This window comes from Furipterus horrens, unplaced genomic scaffold (assembly GCF_987537825.1).
Source record: "Furipterus horrens unplaced genomic scaffold, mFurHor1.1.pri manual_scaffold_3, whole genome shotgun sequence".
In the NCBI taxonomy this organism is placed as follows: Eukaryota; Metazoa; Chordata; class Mammalia; order Chiroptera; family Furipteridae; genus Furipterus; species Furipterus horrens.
In genome coordinates, this window is record NW_028327173.1 from 79,478,982 (window position 1) to 79,498,225 (window position 19,244).

The 19,244-nt window shown below is 38.3% G+C and overlaps 2 protein-coding genes across 2 annotated transcripts in view; one reads left to right on the top strand and one right to left on the bottom strand.

The window, feature by feature from the left end:
- NUP153 (nucleoporin 153) overlaps window positions 1–4,620 on the top strand; it is a 68,732-nt gene extending 64,112 nt beyond the window's left edge. The window contains exons 21-22 of the mRNA XM_090269781.1: window positions 3,300–3,468; window positions 3,811–4,620. Coding sequence (XP_090125907.1) covers window positions 3,300–3,468; window positions 3,811–3,892 — 251 coding nt within the window. The 3' untranslated portion in view covers window positions 3,893–4,620. The remainder of the gene's footprint in view (window positions 1–3,299; window positions 3,469–3,810) is intronic.
- Window positions 4,621–8,127: 3,507 nt separating this feature from the next.
- FAM8A1 (family with sequence similarity 8 member A1) lies at window positions 8,128–17,553 on the bottom strand. The gene is made up of 5 exons (XM_090269783.1): window positions 16,742–17,553; window positions 15,480–15,600; window positions 13,781–13,904; window positions 12,967–13,106; window positions 8,128–11,478 (listed from the first exon to the last, which is right to left on the bottom strand). Exons 1-5 carry the CDS (start codon window positions 17,451–17,453, stop codon window positions 11,334–11,336), a joined length of 1,242 nt encoding a protein of 413 aa, XP_090125909.1. The 5' UTR covers window positions 17,454–17,553; the 3' UTR covers window positions 8,128–11,333.
- Window positions 17,554–19,244: the final 1,691 nt, after the last annotated feature.

The window sequence follows — 19,244 nt, forward strand, 5'->3', positions numbered from 1 at the left end:
AACTTATACTTCAGTTGATAATACAGACTTTTCTTGATGGAGTGTGCCAATTCATATCCTACCAGCATTGTATATGAAGGTGCTCATATTTGGATTCTACATAATTTTATTTTTTGTGAATTCTTTTTGTAAGTGTTTTGGGCCATTTTTCTATTCAGTTGATTTGTTTTTACATATTGATTTTTAAGACTTCTTTATGTATTCTTGGTGTTAGTCCCTTGCCAGTTAGTACATGCAGCAAAATTTGTGACTTATGGTAACCATTTTAATTGGGATTTATCAATTGATATTTTTTTCTCACAGTATGGAATTGGAGAGTTTAGCTGTCTTTCACACAGGTAACATTTCCCTCAGTCCTAATACAAGGGGCACTGTATAGTTAGGTTAGTATTCTGAGCATAAGGCTGCAGTGTGGTCAACTGTGATTTCCCCTACACAAAGTTTTGTTTTCTTTGGCATTAGTAATTCCCTATTTGTAAACATTTCCTTTGTAGTTTTCATTATTTATAACTAGCTTTTTTCCCATTTGCATAGATCTCTTTTCAATATTTTCAAATTAGTTTTTTTTCAGTATCCGAAAGAAGTTTCTCACAGAATCTCTTAATCGGCCCTTCCCACTAGACTTTCTATAGAGGCTTTCTGTTTAACTGGGGTCTTGGGGATTCTTTTTACCAATTATCTTGGAGATTCCCTTTAGCTTCCTCTTAAAGGCATCTCTTTCCTGGGTATCATGTCTTCTTCCCTCTCATTTCCTTGCTTTGGTAGAGCAGACCTTCCAGTGATTTCTTAAGGAATTAGGGAAGAATATCATGAGACCTTACATTTCTGGAAGGATCTTTTTTTTGCCCCCATGTTTGGGAAGATTTCGGTTGAAAATATATTTAGATTGGAAATCATTTTGATAATTTTGAAGGCATTTCTCCATTGTGGACTTTCTGACTCCCAAAGTTGCTCTTGAAATCTTCCTTGAGCTTTGCTTTTTGTCCTATATCTTCTTTCTGACATCTCATTAGAATCTTTTCTTTTGCCTCCAGTGCTGCGACTTAGCAAAAAGATGTTCCTTGATCTGGTTCCATTTTTATCCACTGATTGTGTAAGGAATTTAATGTCTTTTTGTAAACTTCTATGCTTGGGAATTTTCTTAAATTATTTCTTTGAAGATTTGAGATTTTACTTCCACTAGTATTATTTTTTGATCCCAAGCATTCCTTTTTTATTCTGTGGTTGCTTCTTTTTTTATATCCTTCTGTTTTTATTTCAGAAGAGTTATCTATTATCTCTTAAGGACATTATTGATGAGGTATATTTTTTTCCTTAGAGCTTTTACTTTGTTTTTTTTTTTTTTTCTTGTTTTTTTTTTTTTGATCTTAGTATTCTTATGAATTATTTTGTTCGAATATCTGGTGCTTCTCAACTGTCTACTCATAGTTTTGTTTTGTTTTTTAAATTCTGGTAAGAATATTTAACATGAGACTTACCCTCTTAACAAATTAAGTGTATAATACAGTATTGTTAACTATAGGCACAATGTTGTATAATCGATTTCTAGAACTTACTTGCTGTGTGTAATGAAACTTTGTACCTATTGAATAGCAACCCATCCCCACCCTATCCACTGCCCCCACCTTTGGCTATTTTAGATAACTCATATAAGTGAAATTATGAAGTATTTGTCCTGTGACTGGCTTCTTTCACTTAGCATAATGTCCTCCAGATTCAACCATGTTTTCTTGCATATTGCAAGATCTCCTTTTTCATGGCTGCATACTATTACACTGTGTGTAGATGCTTTTTTTTTTTTTTTTTTTTTTTGGAAGTGTTCATCTGTCAGTGGATATTTAGGTTGTTTCCACATCTTGGCTATTGTGAATAATGCTGCAATGGACACAAGAATCCAAATATCTCTTTGAGATACTGATTTCAAATCTTTTGGATATATACCCAGAATGGAATTATTGGATCATATGATAGTTCTATTTTTAATATTTTGAGTAACCTCCATACTGTCGTTTTCCACAGTGACTGTATCAATTTACATTCCCACCAACAATGCACCAGGGTTCCCTTTTCTCTACATCCTCACCAACACTTACCTTTTCTTGTCTTTTTTATAATAGCCATTCTAACAGGTGTGAGGTGAAATCTCATAGTGGTTTTGGTTTGCATTTCCCTGATGATTAGTGATGTTGAGCGTCTTTTCATGTCATTTGTATTTTTATCTTTGGAGAAATGTCTGTTCAAGTTCTTGGCTCATTTTTTAATTGGGTTAATTTGGGTTATTTTGACTATTGAGTTGTAGGAGTTCCTTATATATTTTGGATATCAGCCGCTTATCAGATATTTGGTTTGCAAATATTTTCTTCCATTCTACTCATAATTCTGGATACCTAAATAACACTTGATAATTCTTTGTACATGGATAGGGCATGTAGATCTTGAATTTCATTGTGGCTTTATCTGACTACCCTGTGTACTTGGGAAGAACTGGCCTTTAGTATGTTTAGTCTTTCATATTCTCCAGAGAAGGTCTTTCCTAGCCTTCCGCTTGGAGGGTTGGTCTGTCCTGATTGCCAGTGTTCTGGGAGCTGAGTCAGAGAGGAAGGCTGCAGTTCTCAGTATTCATTATATCAACCCTGCTCTTAATCCTTCCATTTTCAGTATAACGTTCTTGCCTTTAACAATTCAGGATGATCCTGTCATCTCTCCAGAGATGAAAGCTTTGTTTTTCTGCTCCAGTAGAGGAGGAAAACTACCATCTTGTTTGGTGTAGGGGAGGGATTGAACCTGGGTGTCTGGTTCTTATTCTACCATCCTTCCCTTTTTGTTTGTTTGCTTGTTTGTTTATTTTAAGTCACACCTTCATTTTCCCTTCCAGAGGTACCTGAAACCTAAACCCTTTGGGTATGTTTAGTGTACATGGGATTCCTTCTCTGTCTTTCCTGCTAGGTTACGATGCAGTTTCAGTCAGCCTGTTTTCTCCTCTTCCCCATTATAGGAAAAAGCCCTTTACTGTTATTGTAACATAATTTTTGAAGAAGTTAGACTAAATTGTTTATTGATTCTGCTATCTTTAACCACAAGTCCGTCCACTCTGCCCTTTTTTCTTTGGTCATGGGTAAGTTGGGTCACTTGTTAGAAGGTGTCCAGTATGTTCTGTGTCAATAGAAAAAATACTCAATTTTCTTTAAGTGACTGAAAGAGAACCTAACTCTTACCTATATTTTGTACTAGAGGGTCAGAGTCATTTCTAGAAAAACTATCATTTTTACTTTAATGTTTTTTTGTTTCAACTGTTTTAGGTTCAGTTTTCCAATTCGGCAGCAGCACTACAAATTTCAATTTCACAAACAACAGTCCATCAGGAGTCTTCACATTTGGTGCAAATCCAAGCATCCCTGCAGCCTCAGCCCAGCCCTCTGGTTCAGGGGGCTTTCCATTTAATCAGCCATCAGCTTCATTTACAGTGGGGTAAGAGAACTTTTTGTTGACATGGAGAATTTAGCATGGTAAGGGTGCATGCATATGCATGAATATGTGTATATGTTTTGTTTTTGAAATCACCAAGGTGCAGTATAGTTCAGGTAAAGTCAAGTATGTTTTCTAATAATGATTTACCATATTACAGTTTTGGAGGATCATAGCCTGAAAAAAAATTGCGGAGGGGTGTGTGTAGGGGGGGGCATACAACAGAAAATATGTTTACTTGAACAATGTCTCTTTTCCCCCCTTGTCACTGGTCACATTTAGAGTTACATTGTGAATTTAAAATTTTGAGCATCGATCACATTTTGAAGTTTTTATTTTTCACAGGTCAAATGGGAAAAGTATGTTCTCTTCTGGAACATCAGTTTCTGGTCGCAAGATAAAGACTGCTGTTAGACGCAGGAAATAAAGGTCGCAATGGTGTTACACACAAGTTTTAACAAAAGCTGGTGTCTTGCTTTTAGATATTGGATTGTACTACATGCTGGGTTATCTGAAGTCAAATCTGCCTAAGGACTCTTTAATTTTGGAATTTTCCTCCTTTCTTTACAAAAGTCCTGCCATTACCTCTCGCCACGCCCTTTTAAAAATAATAATAGCTAGACTGATGACTGATTCTTCAGCAAAAATATTTTATGATCCAGCAGATTATTCACTGATTTGGCTTAGGCTGGCTGAATTCAGGAATAGAGCCCGCTCAGTGAATGGCTTTGTATAGAACCTCTTCGTCTGCACCGTTATGTGCGTTGATATGCGTTTATGGAACGCACTAATATTGTAATTATATCTGAGGAATTCTGTATAGATTAGAGGATATTGAAATGAATGATTTCTATGCTGAGTTTGTGCTGGTGTATGTGTGAAGTGAGTGAGTTGGGTGTATTGTGCACTAACATTTTCTGATAGAGGAAGCCTGATTAAAGAATGGTCCATGCCAAGGACTTGTTAGATCTAGTTCCTTCTCTACTTAGTAATTATATGCTATTTCTATATTTTCATTCTTCTATCACCTGTCTTGCCTTTTTCATTATTTTATTATGAAACTTGTGTAAATACCGTTTTGTTTCTGTACTTTTTTGGCATAACATAAATCTGTGAACTTGAAGTTTTAGTTTTGTGTTAGAATTTTTGTTGTTGTTTGGTCTTGTCTCAGATTTTATTATGTAAATCCCATTATTCAAAGTTGCCTAAATCCATTTAGAAATCTTTAAAAAAAATTGGGGATTCTTAAAGTGAATTTATTGGCTTTTCTGATCCAGTTTTGTTTGGACCAAAAACCAGTATTGTATAAAGTATTAAGCATATATTTTTATATTTACTGAAATGGACTGTGGTGACTTTGGATAATAAGGAAAAGTTTAATATTAAAGCCATGTTTATTACAGTATAATTAACATGTTAAACCATGGGATAAATGCCATCAATAAAAAATTGTGAAATCCTTTTTTGTTCTAGTGTTAACTCTGGAAGGGGACCTTTTTTTAATAAAGGTTAATGGTTGGTTAGATGAGAAGTTCCAGAGAATGCTTTTAAGTGATTGGGATCACTATCCTAAGTGAAAGGGAAAGTGTCTGACTTTACAACATATTGAAGGTACCTTGCTTTTTGTCTGGTGCTAGAAATCACACCTCCTCTGCACATACTTAAATTGACATATTTTTGTCAAAGTTGGAAATAAACACACAACCATTTCTGTTTGTACTTATATCTTCCTTGATAGGTGACTAGGCACTGGCTTTCTTTTTTCCCTTTAATTTTTATTGATTTTAGAGAGAGCATCATTGATTTGTCTTTCCACTTATTTATGCATTCATTGGTTGCTTCTTGTATGTGTCCTGACCTGGGATTGATCTCACAACCTTGGTGTATTGGAACAACGCTATAACCAACTGGACTATCTGGCCAGGGTTTTTGATAGAGTTCTTGGAAATAAATGGCCCAAGCAGCTCACAAAAACTTGTGTTTCTTTTGTGTAATTTTTCTGATTTTACCAGTTTTTTAAAATCTAGATTTCTGTGGTTCATAAAAGAGCTCTTGTTGGACAGCATTTGGTAAATTTATTCTTCAATTTAAATGCACAGTTATGTTGTACTTTTGTTTTGCTGAACTTCTGGTTGGAGTGTAAATTCAGAACTTTAAAAATGTTTAGCTTTTTGGTGTGTGTTTACAATGAAAAGATATTTTTTCTATTAAAAATATCTTAGGCCATCATCCAGTGCTGGTTTGGGGTTAGAAATTTTGTATTTATGATACACATTTGACATGGACCTGTTTGGGGGCAAACACTGACGGTGAATGTTGGAAGAACTGGAAATGTGTGGTTTTAATGCTGAGAAGTTAATGCCTAACTAAATTGCCATTCTTAGTCATCTCTAGGCCAGTATGGTTGGGAACATTAGGGTTTCTTCTCTGGGAAAGATTTTTCCTAAGAAATGTGCTGGAAAGGTTTTCTTTCACTAGTCGTCGTCGGCAGCCGTCCGTCTCGAGAGACGATGGCGTAGCTTCTTGAGAGTCTATCTGCACCGCCGAGAATGGCTGTGCAGTCCGACTCGGGAGTGACAATCCCTGCCGCACTTGGTACAGGTGAAGGCAGATGGCCGTTGTTGCTGCTGTTGACGCTGCTTCCGCCTCGATCTTTTCTGGACCGCCTCCTCGTTGCGCGCAGCCTCTGCCCGTGACGTACCTTGCCTGACCGCGAGCCTCCAGGCTAGGCGGTCGTCTGCTTGAACTTCCCATGTGTTGAGATTGATGGAGCTCTTTCACTAGTACCTTTTTAAAAAAACACAAGTGACTGAAAACCATACTTGAAGTGGCTTTTTCTGAACATGAAATCTTTTGGCCCTCTAAACTGAAACATACAGGGCTGTATTCAGGACTTGGGACTTGATTTTTTTCCATCTCAGTGGCTGTAATTCTCAGACCGCACATGGTAACAGCTCTGACTTCCAACCTGTCCCTATTGAGGCTCAGCTGAGGTATCTCCTTTATTAGACTGGCTTAGGCTGTAGACCCACTTCTGATCTACTCCCTGTGGTTGTGATAGCAGCCTTGGGCTGGCTAGGTTATACGCTTCATGCACAAGTGAAAATTGACGGCTGTTTGTGGAAGAGGGGTAAACATGGAAAGAGAAGAGTATTAACCCACTTTTCACGCTGAAACAATAAGGAATTGTTTTTAACTGAAAATAATCCCTAAATGGAGGAATGCCTTTTGTAGAAATATTGAATAATCAGGTATGTTTATATAATTTGGTTGACAGACAAGAGAGTCTGCTCTCACCGAACGTACAACAGTATAATTTGTGTCAAATGTACATTCTAGGACCTCCTCATTAGAGATTCATTCACTGGGTCTGGGTAGGGCCTAAAAATCAGCATCATTAAATAAGCAACTGGAAGACTTGCCACTTTTAAGTGCTAGGTTGTTTTAATTTATGATTTCAGGCATTAAGAATGCAAAAGTACAATTCAGACCATGGGGGAAAAAATTTGTCTTTAAGCTTATTATTTGTTAACAAATTCTCCCCTGATATTGGGTTAAGATTTTATTTGAAATAAAAGTGGTGGACTAATTTTAACAAATAATCAAGCCTTAAATTATTTAGCCTGGGAAGAATTATATTTGCTTTAATTATATTAGTACACTCATGTATTGCTTGACCAGGGTTATGTTGAGAAATCTGATTAGGCAGTTTCATCACTGAGCCTAGTACACACCCAGGTATATGGTATAGTCTGTTGCTCCTAGGCTACAAACCTGTACAACCTGTTACTGAACACGGCAGGCACTTTGGTAATGCATTGTACTATGACAGTAAGGTGGCTCCGTTGTAATCTTACGGGACCACTGTTGTGTATGTGGTCCGCTGTTGACTGAAACATTACACAGGGCATGACTGTCATTTCCTGGGCCTGTTTACATAGTTTGAAACACAATTGAAATTTTACAAAGGTTAGCTTGTGTTTAATGAAAACTGACACATTTGGTACAGTAAAATTGAGGACATGGGCGTCTTGGGTCTAGCTACACACACCAACTGTATGACCATGTCAGTGCTTTATTTCCTTATATATACGCAATGTTTATAAACTTAAAAAGTCCATTCTAGTTCCACAATGTGTAGTTTGTGGCTGAGCTTGTTAATAGCACATTATGTACAGGACTCAAGACCAGGCTATAGTTTAGCTAAATTTAAGTTTATCCCCTATTATCTTTGTCCTTGAAGAACCTGTTTTCTATCCTGTCCTCTAGATTTGTAAAGGTTAGAACAAGAAATGCTTGTAAGACTCAGGACTAAGTTTAAACTGCCCAGCTGTCATTTACTAACTATGAGACTTGACTTTCTGGTTCCTCATGTGTAATATGGGTCCTTAACATCTTGCATGGTAGTTGGGATGGTTAACTTTAAGGAAAGATAGGATTAATTGGACATTAAGCTTAAACATTTAGGGGTAACTTCTGAATGACTTGCTAAAAGAATATATCCCCAAAAGTAGATGATTATTTTGGTAGACTGGTATCTCTGAAAACACTCTAGCTGACTGCTGTAGTCATTCTCCCGAAGGCAGAAAGCTGTATTTGGAAGGAAGGTCTCCCTTGGGAGATTCTAAAGCAAACATTCAAAGAAACAGGCAAAACACAAAATCACTGGTGACTGAATTATTTATTGAGACAGAATACAAACTGGTGGGGTACAAATTATTAAAAATAGAATGCTTTATTTATAGGCAAGGCATCAGACACTGTTTGTGGGTCAAGCCCTATTATAATGATGGCAAGGAAATTATACATTTACAATTTGAAATGAGGGACTTCACCTAGCCAGGTACATATTGTAAAGATTTTGATCATTGGTATAGGGGGTGGGGAATGGCAAATAATTGAAATGCCTGTCAGATTTTAGGAATACTGCTGTTCTTTAGAAATATTCTTCAAAAGAACTACAGCCTGGGATAGGTATAGAATGAAAATATTTAGTGCCCCTATTCCCCTCAAAAAGCCCTTTTATTCCTAAGTAGCAAATTGTTTTTCAACTTTTACCGGCCTTTTGCTGGAAATACATAAGCATTAGTGAAGCACAAGGGAACATTTTTCTTTAAGAGTTAAAACAATTTTTATCACCATTTAAAACAAAAAACTGAATATTCATTTTTATAGAAAAAGTGGCCCTCACATATAATACATTTTTTTTGCAATCTTAAATACTTGGGTAAAACTGGAAGATAAATGTTTACGTAGAAGGAAGTAACTTCTGAACCAGTCCTACACAAATACCATCATTGGGCAATACTTTAAAGGCTTACTGTCCAAAAGTGTTGGCTTTATCTATAGTCATAGACTAGTCTAAAAGCAAAGCTTGTCATCACTCACACTTAACCTACCCCAGGCCCAGCGTGAATTAATGTCAGACTCTCTCAAGGTGAACTAGCCACTCAAAGGTTACCTTTGGTAGCGGGTACTGAGATTTTCTAGATGCCTAAAGTTAACCATCCTGTGGTTTTATTTAGCATTCATTGAAATAGTATTCTCACTTACCATGACTCCTAATTTTTGTTCCATTTGCTTATGTTGTAAGTGATGAATAATGTTTGTACTATGAAGACAGCTTTCTGCCTTCATGGCTAGAGCTTTAGCATGAGAATTATACTTTGACATAGAAAATCAGCATTTCTATAAATTACATATACTAAATGGAAGAGTATTGAAAAGAGGGATTCTCCACTCTCTACGACCCCAAGAGATAAAGGGACTCCTCCTTCCCCATTGTCATTTTTTTTTTTTTTTTTAATTATTTGGGAATCAAAATCTTGTTTCCTAAATGGTGAATTCATAAGTAGAAACAGACTTGGGATTTTTTTGTTGTTGTAAAAATAGAATATTTATTTTATAGGGCTATATAGTATAACTTGAATACTGAGATGGATCTAAATGAACCTACATAGATGTGCAGTGTTTTAAGTGTAACAAGGTAAACAGGACTACTTGTTTGCTTTTTTTAACGGTATAAGTATAGCCTAGATGGTAAATCATCCAATATCTGAGGGGAAATAATACATTCAAGGTAAAGAACACAGTTACATGACTGGCAAAAATAGTGTATGTATACACTAACTGGTAAGTTTATGTAACATTTCCTAATTTCTAGTCTAATAAAATTTTAGTTTTATTATTTTTACTGTGAAGGATCATAACATTTTCCCAGAGGCTACAAGGTAACTGACAGGCTTTCTGTGATGTTGGTTTTAATATAAAATTATTTTGAAAAACATGGTTTATGAAGTTTTACAATAGAAAAGGCATTAATAAAGGATACTGTTAAGGTTTCTAAGCCATCAAATGTAAATATTTTCACAGTTTCAAATATCAAAGAAAATCCCACTTTAAAAACTGAATGATAGTAGACGTGTCTTACATTTGCTAATAAACTTAAGACCAAAAATTAAGCCTAGATTGACCCTTTAAACAATCTAATTATGAACTGTCCAACACAGGTTAGTGTTTTTTGGCTTTGTTTTGTTTTTTTTGAAAATAGTATCAGAGCTGGAGAAAACATCTAAGAAAACTTAGTTCAGGTAGACTTCGCAGGCTAACGGGCCATCTAACAGAAGTGCTGCGCACATGCTCTTGAAACTCCCTAACTTTGCTCCAATATAAAAATAAATTAGAATGGTGATACAGTGTTACTTTGCTTAACATTTCCCTCAAACTATCATCCCTGGCAGGCCCAACATAGAGGGTTTTGGCTCACAGAACCAAGAACTTAGACTAATATCTTGAAATACTCCTCTTCCTTGTTTTAGAACACCCATAATGGTATAACTGCTACTATTTCACAGGCTACCTGTACTTAATCATGAAATACTCAGATTATGTAACTTGATGTTTCAAAAGTTATGCGACTATTTAAAATGTAAAAGGAAAGTAGTGTGTAAATATCCTGTGCATAAAGAGAAGTTATAGTCAGAACACTGAAAAGCACTAATACTTTCTTCATGCTGTACATATACTGGGAATATTGTTTTAAAGTAAATATGCAACACTTTGATGGAAGTGGTTTATCCTCACTTATTTATAGTTTGATTTAGGGCACTAAAATACCTGCACATGAATTTTAAGTCAAATTTACAGTGAAAGCCCCCTCCCCCCCTTTAAAAGCAATCACCGCCTTTTCTTTTAAAAGTCAATATTAATATAACAATATGACAATATTTTTCATCATCATGCAAAACTTGCCCCAAAATACATGTTGAAATATTAAGAATAGTTGTGAACTGCAGTATAGATTTTAAAACTTTACGTGAGGGAACTGCTAGGCCTGCCTCATTTGCCCCTTTCTCTTGCAGCTAACTCACCACCTTCTGTGATGGGAGGTAAGTGGATTATCAAATTTGTGTCCTCACTTCCCCGCAAAAGGAAAGACAATTTCCTCAAGAAGTGTTTACAATGAACAATGTGTTTACAAAACACAACTGGACATACACCATTATTTTGGGATAAACCAAAATTAAGTTTTAAAGTTTCATTTGGAGATTTCAAAGCTGAAAATGCTTTCAGCAAATTCTAAAGCCACAGATCTTAGTATATATATTGTCCATTATTGATTATGAAACCACTTGCCTTCTTTTTGATCTAAAATTTTAACACTTGAATTCAACAGGTTTTTCTTCTGGAAAAGTTCTTGGCATTCAAGTAAATCAGTACTTTCACAATAGTCACCTGTATCACACCGGAGCAACTGCTTTAATTTTTAAATTACCAATTAATGTAACCCAGGGATACTGGTGGCCTTGATACATAATTTAGTCTTGTCATTATTCCAGAGAGTATGGAATTCAGGGCTTTTGAGGGCATCATCTGACCCCATTTCTTTTTACCACAATGGTTCCTGCTACAATGTCATAGGCTGTTCGATTATGCTGGAAAAAGAGCAGTGTGATGAAAGCAGGGAAAAAAGAAGCGATAGAAAAATTCTTGATCAAAGCTCGTATAGTGGACCTAAGAATAAAAGAATAAAGGAAAATCAGATAAATTGTATACGCATCACATATGTGAATATTCTATCAGGTACAAATTATGTATTTAAAACATTCAAAGTATAGTGAGAATTTTTACCTTTGATACCAGAGTTATTTTTCAAGTACAGTACCAAATTATGATCAAACTATTTAGCTATTTCTAAAGATTTCATCAACATAAAAGACTAGAACTTCAACATGAAAAGCAGTAATATGTTTTATAATATTTTCTAGTATTTTGCCAGGAGGAAACCATTCCCTTTACTTACCTTTTCTATGGTCACTCATTCCTGTGTTTTTAGTATCTAAACTAAGTATACTTACTGCAGTCTCATTTTCTACCTTCTGTGAAGTACTAGGATATTTTTTCTTTATCCTCACCCAAGGACATGCTTATTGATTTTAGAGAGTGCAAGGGAGGGAGGGAGGGAGAGAGGGAGAAAAACAAATGTGAGAAACGTAAGTTTACTCTTGTTTGCCTCCTGACTGGGGATGGAACCTGCAACCCAGAAACTGAACCCGAGACCTTTTGGTTTCTGGGAAGATGCCCTAACCAACTGAGCCACACCGGCCAGGGCAGCTCTGGCATTTTAAATTGCTGTGTTCTTTTTATCAGTTCTCTTTCTTTGTGAGATCTTGTGATTTAATTAAAAATTAAAAACCAAAAACAAAAACTTGCAATAATAGCTTAGAATGGAGAATTATCCTACAAATGTTAGATTTTTGCTTTTTAGTATATGCAAAGGCTATAGAAAGGCACAGTGGTAAGAGTGTGTTCTGGATCCAGATAGCTGGTTTCAGATCTACTTTCTAGCAATCACAAGGTATATTCCACATCTATAAAAAGGGGTAATAAAATCTGTTATAACGTTGTTAGTATTTAGTTACAATCCAACTCTGAATCATTCTGGCAACAATTCCAGCCAATAGCTTGTTTTGCTCAAATAATTACCACCTACTCACCTTCACAACTTCCATTATCACTCTGTACCTTTCCCCTGAGGCAGATGCTAACAGCTAACTATGAGTACTGGGAGTATTACAAGCAGGATTTGCATGCATGCATAGTTACCAAAACTCTTTACTGCCTATTCAGGATGGAATGATAACAGGTATTGCCAAGTGAAGGCTCAAGGCAGATAAGTAACTGACCCAATATGCACAGGTCTAGACTCTGGAGAATAAATAAACTAGGCAAGGCAAGCAGCACTGACATAGATAGCATCGACACCTAGATCATTCTTTCATCATCATGACTTGTAATTCATAAAATGATTCTTCTGAAAATGGAAGAGGGGTCTACAATCATAACTGAAAAACTTTTAATAAATGCAAGTCTATTACAGGATTCCATAAAGAAAAAATACCAACATCCTAAAAATACTATACTAAATGGTATCTTATGAACTATATTGATAACTAAAAGTTTATAATCTTTGTAAGTACATAATAGAAGAAGATAACTTACGTTGTAATGCTAACATTTGAGGAAGGAATCACTAAAACCCGACTTGGTGCAATAAGTACTGACGTATCACATGTCACAACTCGAAGCCCCAGCAGGAACTTCCCTGGGGTAGCTCCGCCTGCTCCCCAAATGCAAATTATCTAAGGAAAGAAGGATAATTTAAAAATTCACCAGCTCAACCATACCAATTTTATTATTTTTTATTGATTTTAGAGAGAGAGGAAGGGAGAGAAACATCGATTTGTTGTTCCACTTATTCATGCATTCATTGGTGGTTTCTTGTATGTGCCCCGACTGGGGATTGAACCTGCAACCTTGGCCTATCGGGAGGATGCTCTAACCAACTGAGCTACCCAGCCAGGGCTCAACCATACCAATTTTAAAGGTAAGTTTTTCTGCCATATTGTTCATGTTTTAAAAATTTCAAGTTGAAGGAATTTCACAGAATATTCAAAAGGTTAACCGTTTAATACATATTTCTGAAGATGTTAGGGAACATCTTCAATATCACCAGTTGTCTACTGTAGTTATTTCTCGGTGATCCAGCTGTTTCTATGGAAAAATAATTTCAAGTTCTACAACTAACTTACAAGTACATTTTTGGACCATGAGACAAATACAGTAAAAAGAAATTATAAAATGTCTCCACTCTTAAGTTTATTTTTAATTTGAAAAGTTTTGTTAAAATTATTTGGAAAAAATAGAGACATTTGACAAATACATAAATAATTGTAAATTTCCATTAGATTTTTTGTCTTGGGTTGACAGTCTAAAATTAGATAAATATTAATACTTGCTGAAGTCAGTAGCTTACCTCATAGAAACAAACTAATAATCTGTATATAAGAGCCACAACCATCATTTTCTGCAAATCTTCCATTGATGTGTCTTCGTCTATTTCTTCTATTATATAATGCATAGCAAACTTGGAGATATCCCTACACAAAATAATAGTTTGGATTATAAAGAATTAGTTATCAGATCAGTTGCATTGATTTTTTGTTTTCTTTTTTTTTTTTTCAGATTTAATGTGTTTTATTGATTAAAATGATTTTTTGTTTTCTATTAGTGTTAGACTAAACTTTAATTGAAATTCTAAACTTATCTTTAGGTTTCCAACCATCTTGTTTCACAAAACATTAGCTAATCTAACAAATAGGCAGTACTGTCCTGAGCAGGCACTGTGCATGCCCTGGGGATATAATGGTGAGTGAATTCAACATGGTGTCTGCTTTCATGGAGATTCTAACCAAGCTGGGTTAGCAGAACAGTAATAAAGTGAGATGAGGGTTGTGATTGGAAACCATAGTGTACTACTGAAGCACATAACAGGTGCATTAGAGCATGTGCAGCTTCCCAGGAATGACATTTAAGTTGAGATCTGAAGGATGAAGAGAAGTTAGACTAATACGGGAGAAGTTTCAGAGAGAGGGACTAACAAGGGAGAAAGCCTTGGAGCAAGACAGTTGAAGCTATGAGCAGTTTGGTATGGCTCAGATATCAAGTATAAGAGGTAACAGTGATTAAGAAATAAGGGTATCTTAAACCATATGAAGACAAGACTTTTATCCTGGTGACAATGAGGAACCACTGAAGGAAGGGTTTTAAGACAGGAAAGGAGCAGAATGAATTTAGGAACTCTGGTTTTTATTAGAGACCAGATTGAGATAAAATGGGAGACTGAGATAGCAGTTAGAAAACTTGATATATAATCCAGGCAAGAGATTACATTAACTATTAAAAAACGGTCTGGGTTGATTCAACAGAAAGGAGCCGGTACTTGTAGAGGGCGGGAGAAGAGACAGACAGGAATCACAGTAACACTCATGTTCCTGGTAAGAGCCCTGAAATTTGATACAAGGGTTTGTATCTGTCACTTATTACCTCTGTAACTTTGTAAATTCTGGGTTTCACTTGTTCCAAACCCAAATTTCAATCTCTATAAAGTAGGTGGTATTAACTTCTACAGTTCATAATGGTACAAGATTAAGAATCCATATAGAGAGGTGAGCTCAATGTCTAGCATGTAGGAAGTACTTAGCAAGTGATAATTACTACTATGATTATTAATATGAAAGGTTGATTATTCAAATAAATAGCACACTTTGCAGTTCACTTGGGACTTCCCCGATAATATAAGCAATCCCATTTGGAAATCGCAGCTAGCTGCTTATTAACATAGTTCATCTACCAAACACTTTTTATACCTAGTAAGAGGGAAAATGAGTTCTGCCTGAAAAATAGTTGACTAAAATCAAACCAGGCCTGGGGGGCTCCTTTTACCTACTTTTGATAGGTGAGATTCCCACAGATTTGGCATAATTTATTGTTATTCTGGTTTTTTGTAGTTTCTTAAAACTAAAGGAAAAAAACAAATCTCACAAAACTATAAAGAAATCATTTCACTCACTGGCAAGCTGATTATCCATAGTCACTTGCAGGCATAAACAGAACTAAACAAAACAAGATTTCTAGAGAGTAGGTAAACCCTTCTGCAAATAGTCTTAACTTACTTTATTCCACTGAGGTGCATAATACTTAAGACAATGGTTGCTTTTATAAAAAAAAGAATAAAGAAATCCACCATCTCTGCCATAAATCTGTGGGCCAAGGATGGAATAACATACTCTCTGCCTGTAAATTAAAAAAAGAAAAGTTAGGAAAACTAATTTCACATAGGCCTTGGAACCCAAGCTAGGTAAACAAATGCAGAATGTAAAGTCAAGATACAACCTGCTAGTAAAAATACACACACACACACAAAACCTTGCAACAATCACTGGCATTGACTACACCAATAGTACATGTTATTAAAATATAGCAACACCACTTCACTATTTATGAAGTGTTTAAAGTTGCTTTCACATCAATGTTTAAAATATGATTTCACAGATAAATTTAATTATTTAACGTACTCAATGCATTTCACTAGGTACTGAAGTGAAAAAGAATTGAGGTGATCACAAGCCTATGACACAAAACTAAATATTTTTTTTAGTAAAAACCAAGGTTAAGTATAGACAATTAGTATTAAGTAAATCCCTTTGTTCATTTTATCTCTTATTTAGTTTGTCATGCTTTCTATGTAATACATCAATCTGTCATACTAAATTCTGAATGGGATCAAATTCATGAACTTATTCTAGTCCCGTATACCTGTGGCTGAATAAATTTAATGATAAACTAAAAAGTCTAATGCAAAATATTCTAATTATACAGAAATGAACAGAAAGGTCATTCAGTTACGCACAAAGGTTCATAAACTCCATTTGTATTCAGAAATCTTTTATATCAGTTTCACTACCCTTAATATAAAGACAATACAGAATTCTAATGTATATTACCATGTATTCTATAATATATAGGTAATATACATTAAGTCCACGTCTGGATTTCCAGCATTACCCATCAACCCACTGGACATACACCCCCATCCCCAAGTAGGTTTGCCATCTGAGAATTAAGCTTTGAATCTCACTCTCTAGAGCATGGAAATCAAGAGGATGACTTGAGAAGCACAGGTATCTTTACACGCAGAAACGACTAGTCCCCGGAGTAAGGGAATCAATTCGCAGTGTCAGGTCTAAATGAAGAAACTATAGCCTCTCTGTACACCGGGAATTAAAGGCCTGAGCAAACTAGCTGAAGCACGCGGAGAAACATCAATCGGAGGAGCAGCAACAATTATATGTGCAAAAAGCGAGCCTACTCTACCTCCCACGTAGTTCTCTGAAGACCCTTCTGCTCTGCCCACCCACTCGCAAGCACTTCTCACCTGCCTGGCGCCCGGTCTCGCCCGGGGTTCGCGAAGGCGTGGCGGATCCTACCCGAGTTGCTGTGGTTGTCCGGACCGACCCCTGAACTTGAGGAGCCCGGGGTCCAAGACCCGCGATTGGAGCAGGAATGGCGATGCTGGGAGCCGCCCCCGGGTCAGGGCTGGCAGCCGCGGCGCTCAGGAAGTAGAAAGGGTTGTAATAGCCCAGGTGGAGGGGCGGCAGCGCGGCGGCCTGGGGGACAGCCGCGCCACCTGAGGGGTAGCTGGGCGGCGGCGGGGGCAGTTGCGGGCTGCAGTAGGCTGGGAAGGTGGCCAGGCAGCTGTGCCAGGTAAGGTAGCCGCAGTACGACTGCCACAGCCATTCGTGCACCTGCCGGGAGTACTCGCGAGCGCTCAGCCGCGCAGGCTTCTCCCGCGGCGACGTGGATTCGGGTGCCTCACAGCCCGCTGGCTCCTGGAGCCCTGCGCCACAGTCGGATGCCGCCTCGCAGCGCTTCCCAGGCTCGCGCTGTGGCTCTGACCCCTCCGCCGCCGCCGCCGCAGAGGGCGGGAGGCCCGGGGCCTGGGGTTCGGCCTGTGGCCCGTCATGGGGGCGTGGGCCAGCGGCTGCGGCGGATGGAGGGCCTCTCGGGGATGGAACGGGTTCGTGGTCGCCTCCGCCATCGTTCTGCCCTGGAGGGCGGCCTCCAGCCTCCTCCGGCCCCTCTGCCATTTCCCCCTCAGCAGCACTCCCTGGAGTCCGGTCACTGCGCCTTCTCCCTTCCCCACTGACCCCTCCCAAACGGCCCCAGTAGCCACCGCAGCCACAGACGTCAACAATCCTCCACCGGAAGCGGAAACCCCGCCTCCACGCATAGTCGCCAGCCGCAGGGCAGGGCGGAGCAGAGTGAAGCGTGGGAGGGAGAGAGGCGGCAGTGCGGCTGCTGTCAAGGTGCAGGCCTGGGCGATCAGCGGCTGGCTCTTCCGCTCGGAGTCCTTGGCTTATAGCTTGTTGGAACCTGACGGTTCCCAACCCCTCAACTCCCACATCTTAAGGTCTTAAGTCTAAGGCCCAGAGGCTTTTTCAGATAATTTAATCCCACAGGACAGGGACTGGGGCTGTCCTAGCAGAAGCTGCTGTTGCAGGAAGAGGATTTCCTAGAAAGCTTCCGGGCCTCAGCGTCACTGCTGCTTCACTTTTTCTATTATTGAGCCTCCTTCGTTTTGCGCTCTGGACACAAGGCTTGTTGCTTATTTCTGCCTGCAGTCGTCCCAGTTAAGTAGTCCTGTGCCATTTGTACTAAAGGTGATACAAAACATATAACCGTAAGACGTTTAGAAATTAATAACCAATCTAAACCAGGACATATGTCAAGAGAGTTTGGCTCAACTGCAGATATTTTCGTTGTAAGAGAATGGAAGAGGGATTATGCTGATTTAAGAGCTGATCCTGGAACTAATCTGTGTCCATAAAAATCTTACCTTTCACTGCTGTATACACAACCCTATGCAGCGAAACTGCCTTTCCTCAAACCCAGTGTCTCAACCTTTGGTGCCTTTTTTCTTTATTTTTTGTTAAGGCATATCTCAGGGCTTTGGAGACTTCTCTGAGCACCCTACTCCAGTTTTGATTTCCCCCTCTGAAGTATGAGGTCTGTCCAGAAAAAGTCCAGCCATTGTTAATATAACAAGAAAGGTTTGTGTGATATAGATGTAACCTTGGCAGCCAAGGAGAGTGGACTGTAATGTACAACTATGGAATTAAAGAAACCACTTTCATCCAGAAGGTAGGGGGGTGCAGACATGGAACAGGCTAGTCCCTCACCCATGTGCGGTGGATAAAAATTCAGGAGGGATATGTCGGGAGCATGGAGTCCCAGCCCCTCACCAGGCCTCCCAGTCCAGGGTTCCAGTGCCACGAAGATAAGTCCCTACAACTTCTGGCTGCACAAAAACCATCGGGGATAAAGTCAGTGGAAGAAACTGCTGGAGCACCAAGCAGTTCATTTTAAAGAACCCACACATGGACTCACTTAATCAGACTCACTCCTTCTGAGCTCCAGCACCGGGGTAGAAGCTTGAAAAGCACCAGTGGCATACTGGGAGAAATGGAAGTGTCCAGCATCAAGGTGAGCAGAGGCCATTATCCCTTTTCTAAACCCTGCCCACCACAGAGCTGGCAAGCTGGTGCCATATCTGAGACTCCATAAACCTGACTAACACTGTTTGACCCATTTTGGAGATGCCCAGAGACTGCAGCACCCAACTTACCGGCCCATCCAAGCTGCTTTTCCATATGAATGGCTGGTCTTGGCTCATGCTTCACAACTTCCTAAATCCTATCAAACAAGCAATAGTGGGCCTCAGTGAGCCACAGGCCTGGCATTAGCCGTAGCCAGCCTAGATTCACAGCTTGGCTTTGCCTGAGAATCTCCAGCACAAGTAGCAGCCATCTCAGATTTATTTATAGCTCAGGCAGGGTGACCTGGGCAAAAAAAAGGTGTGAGCTGACCCTGGCCTGCAC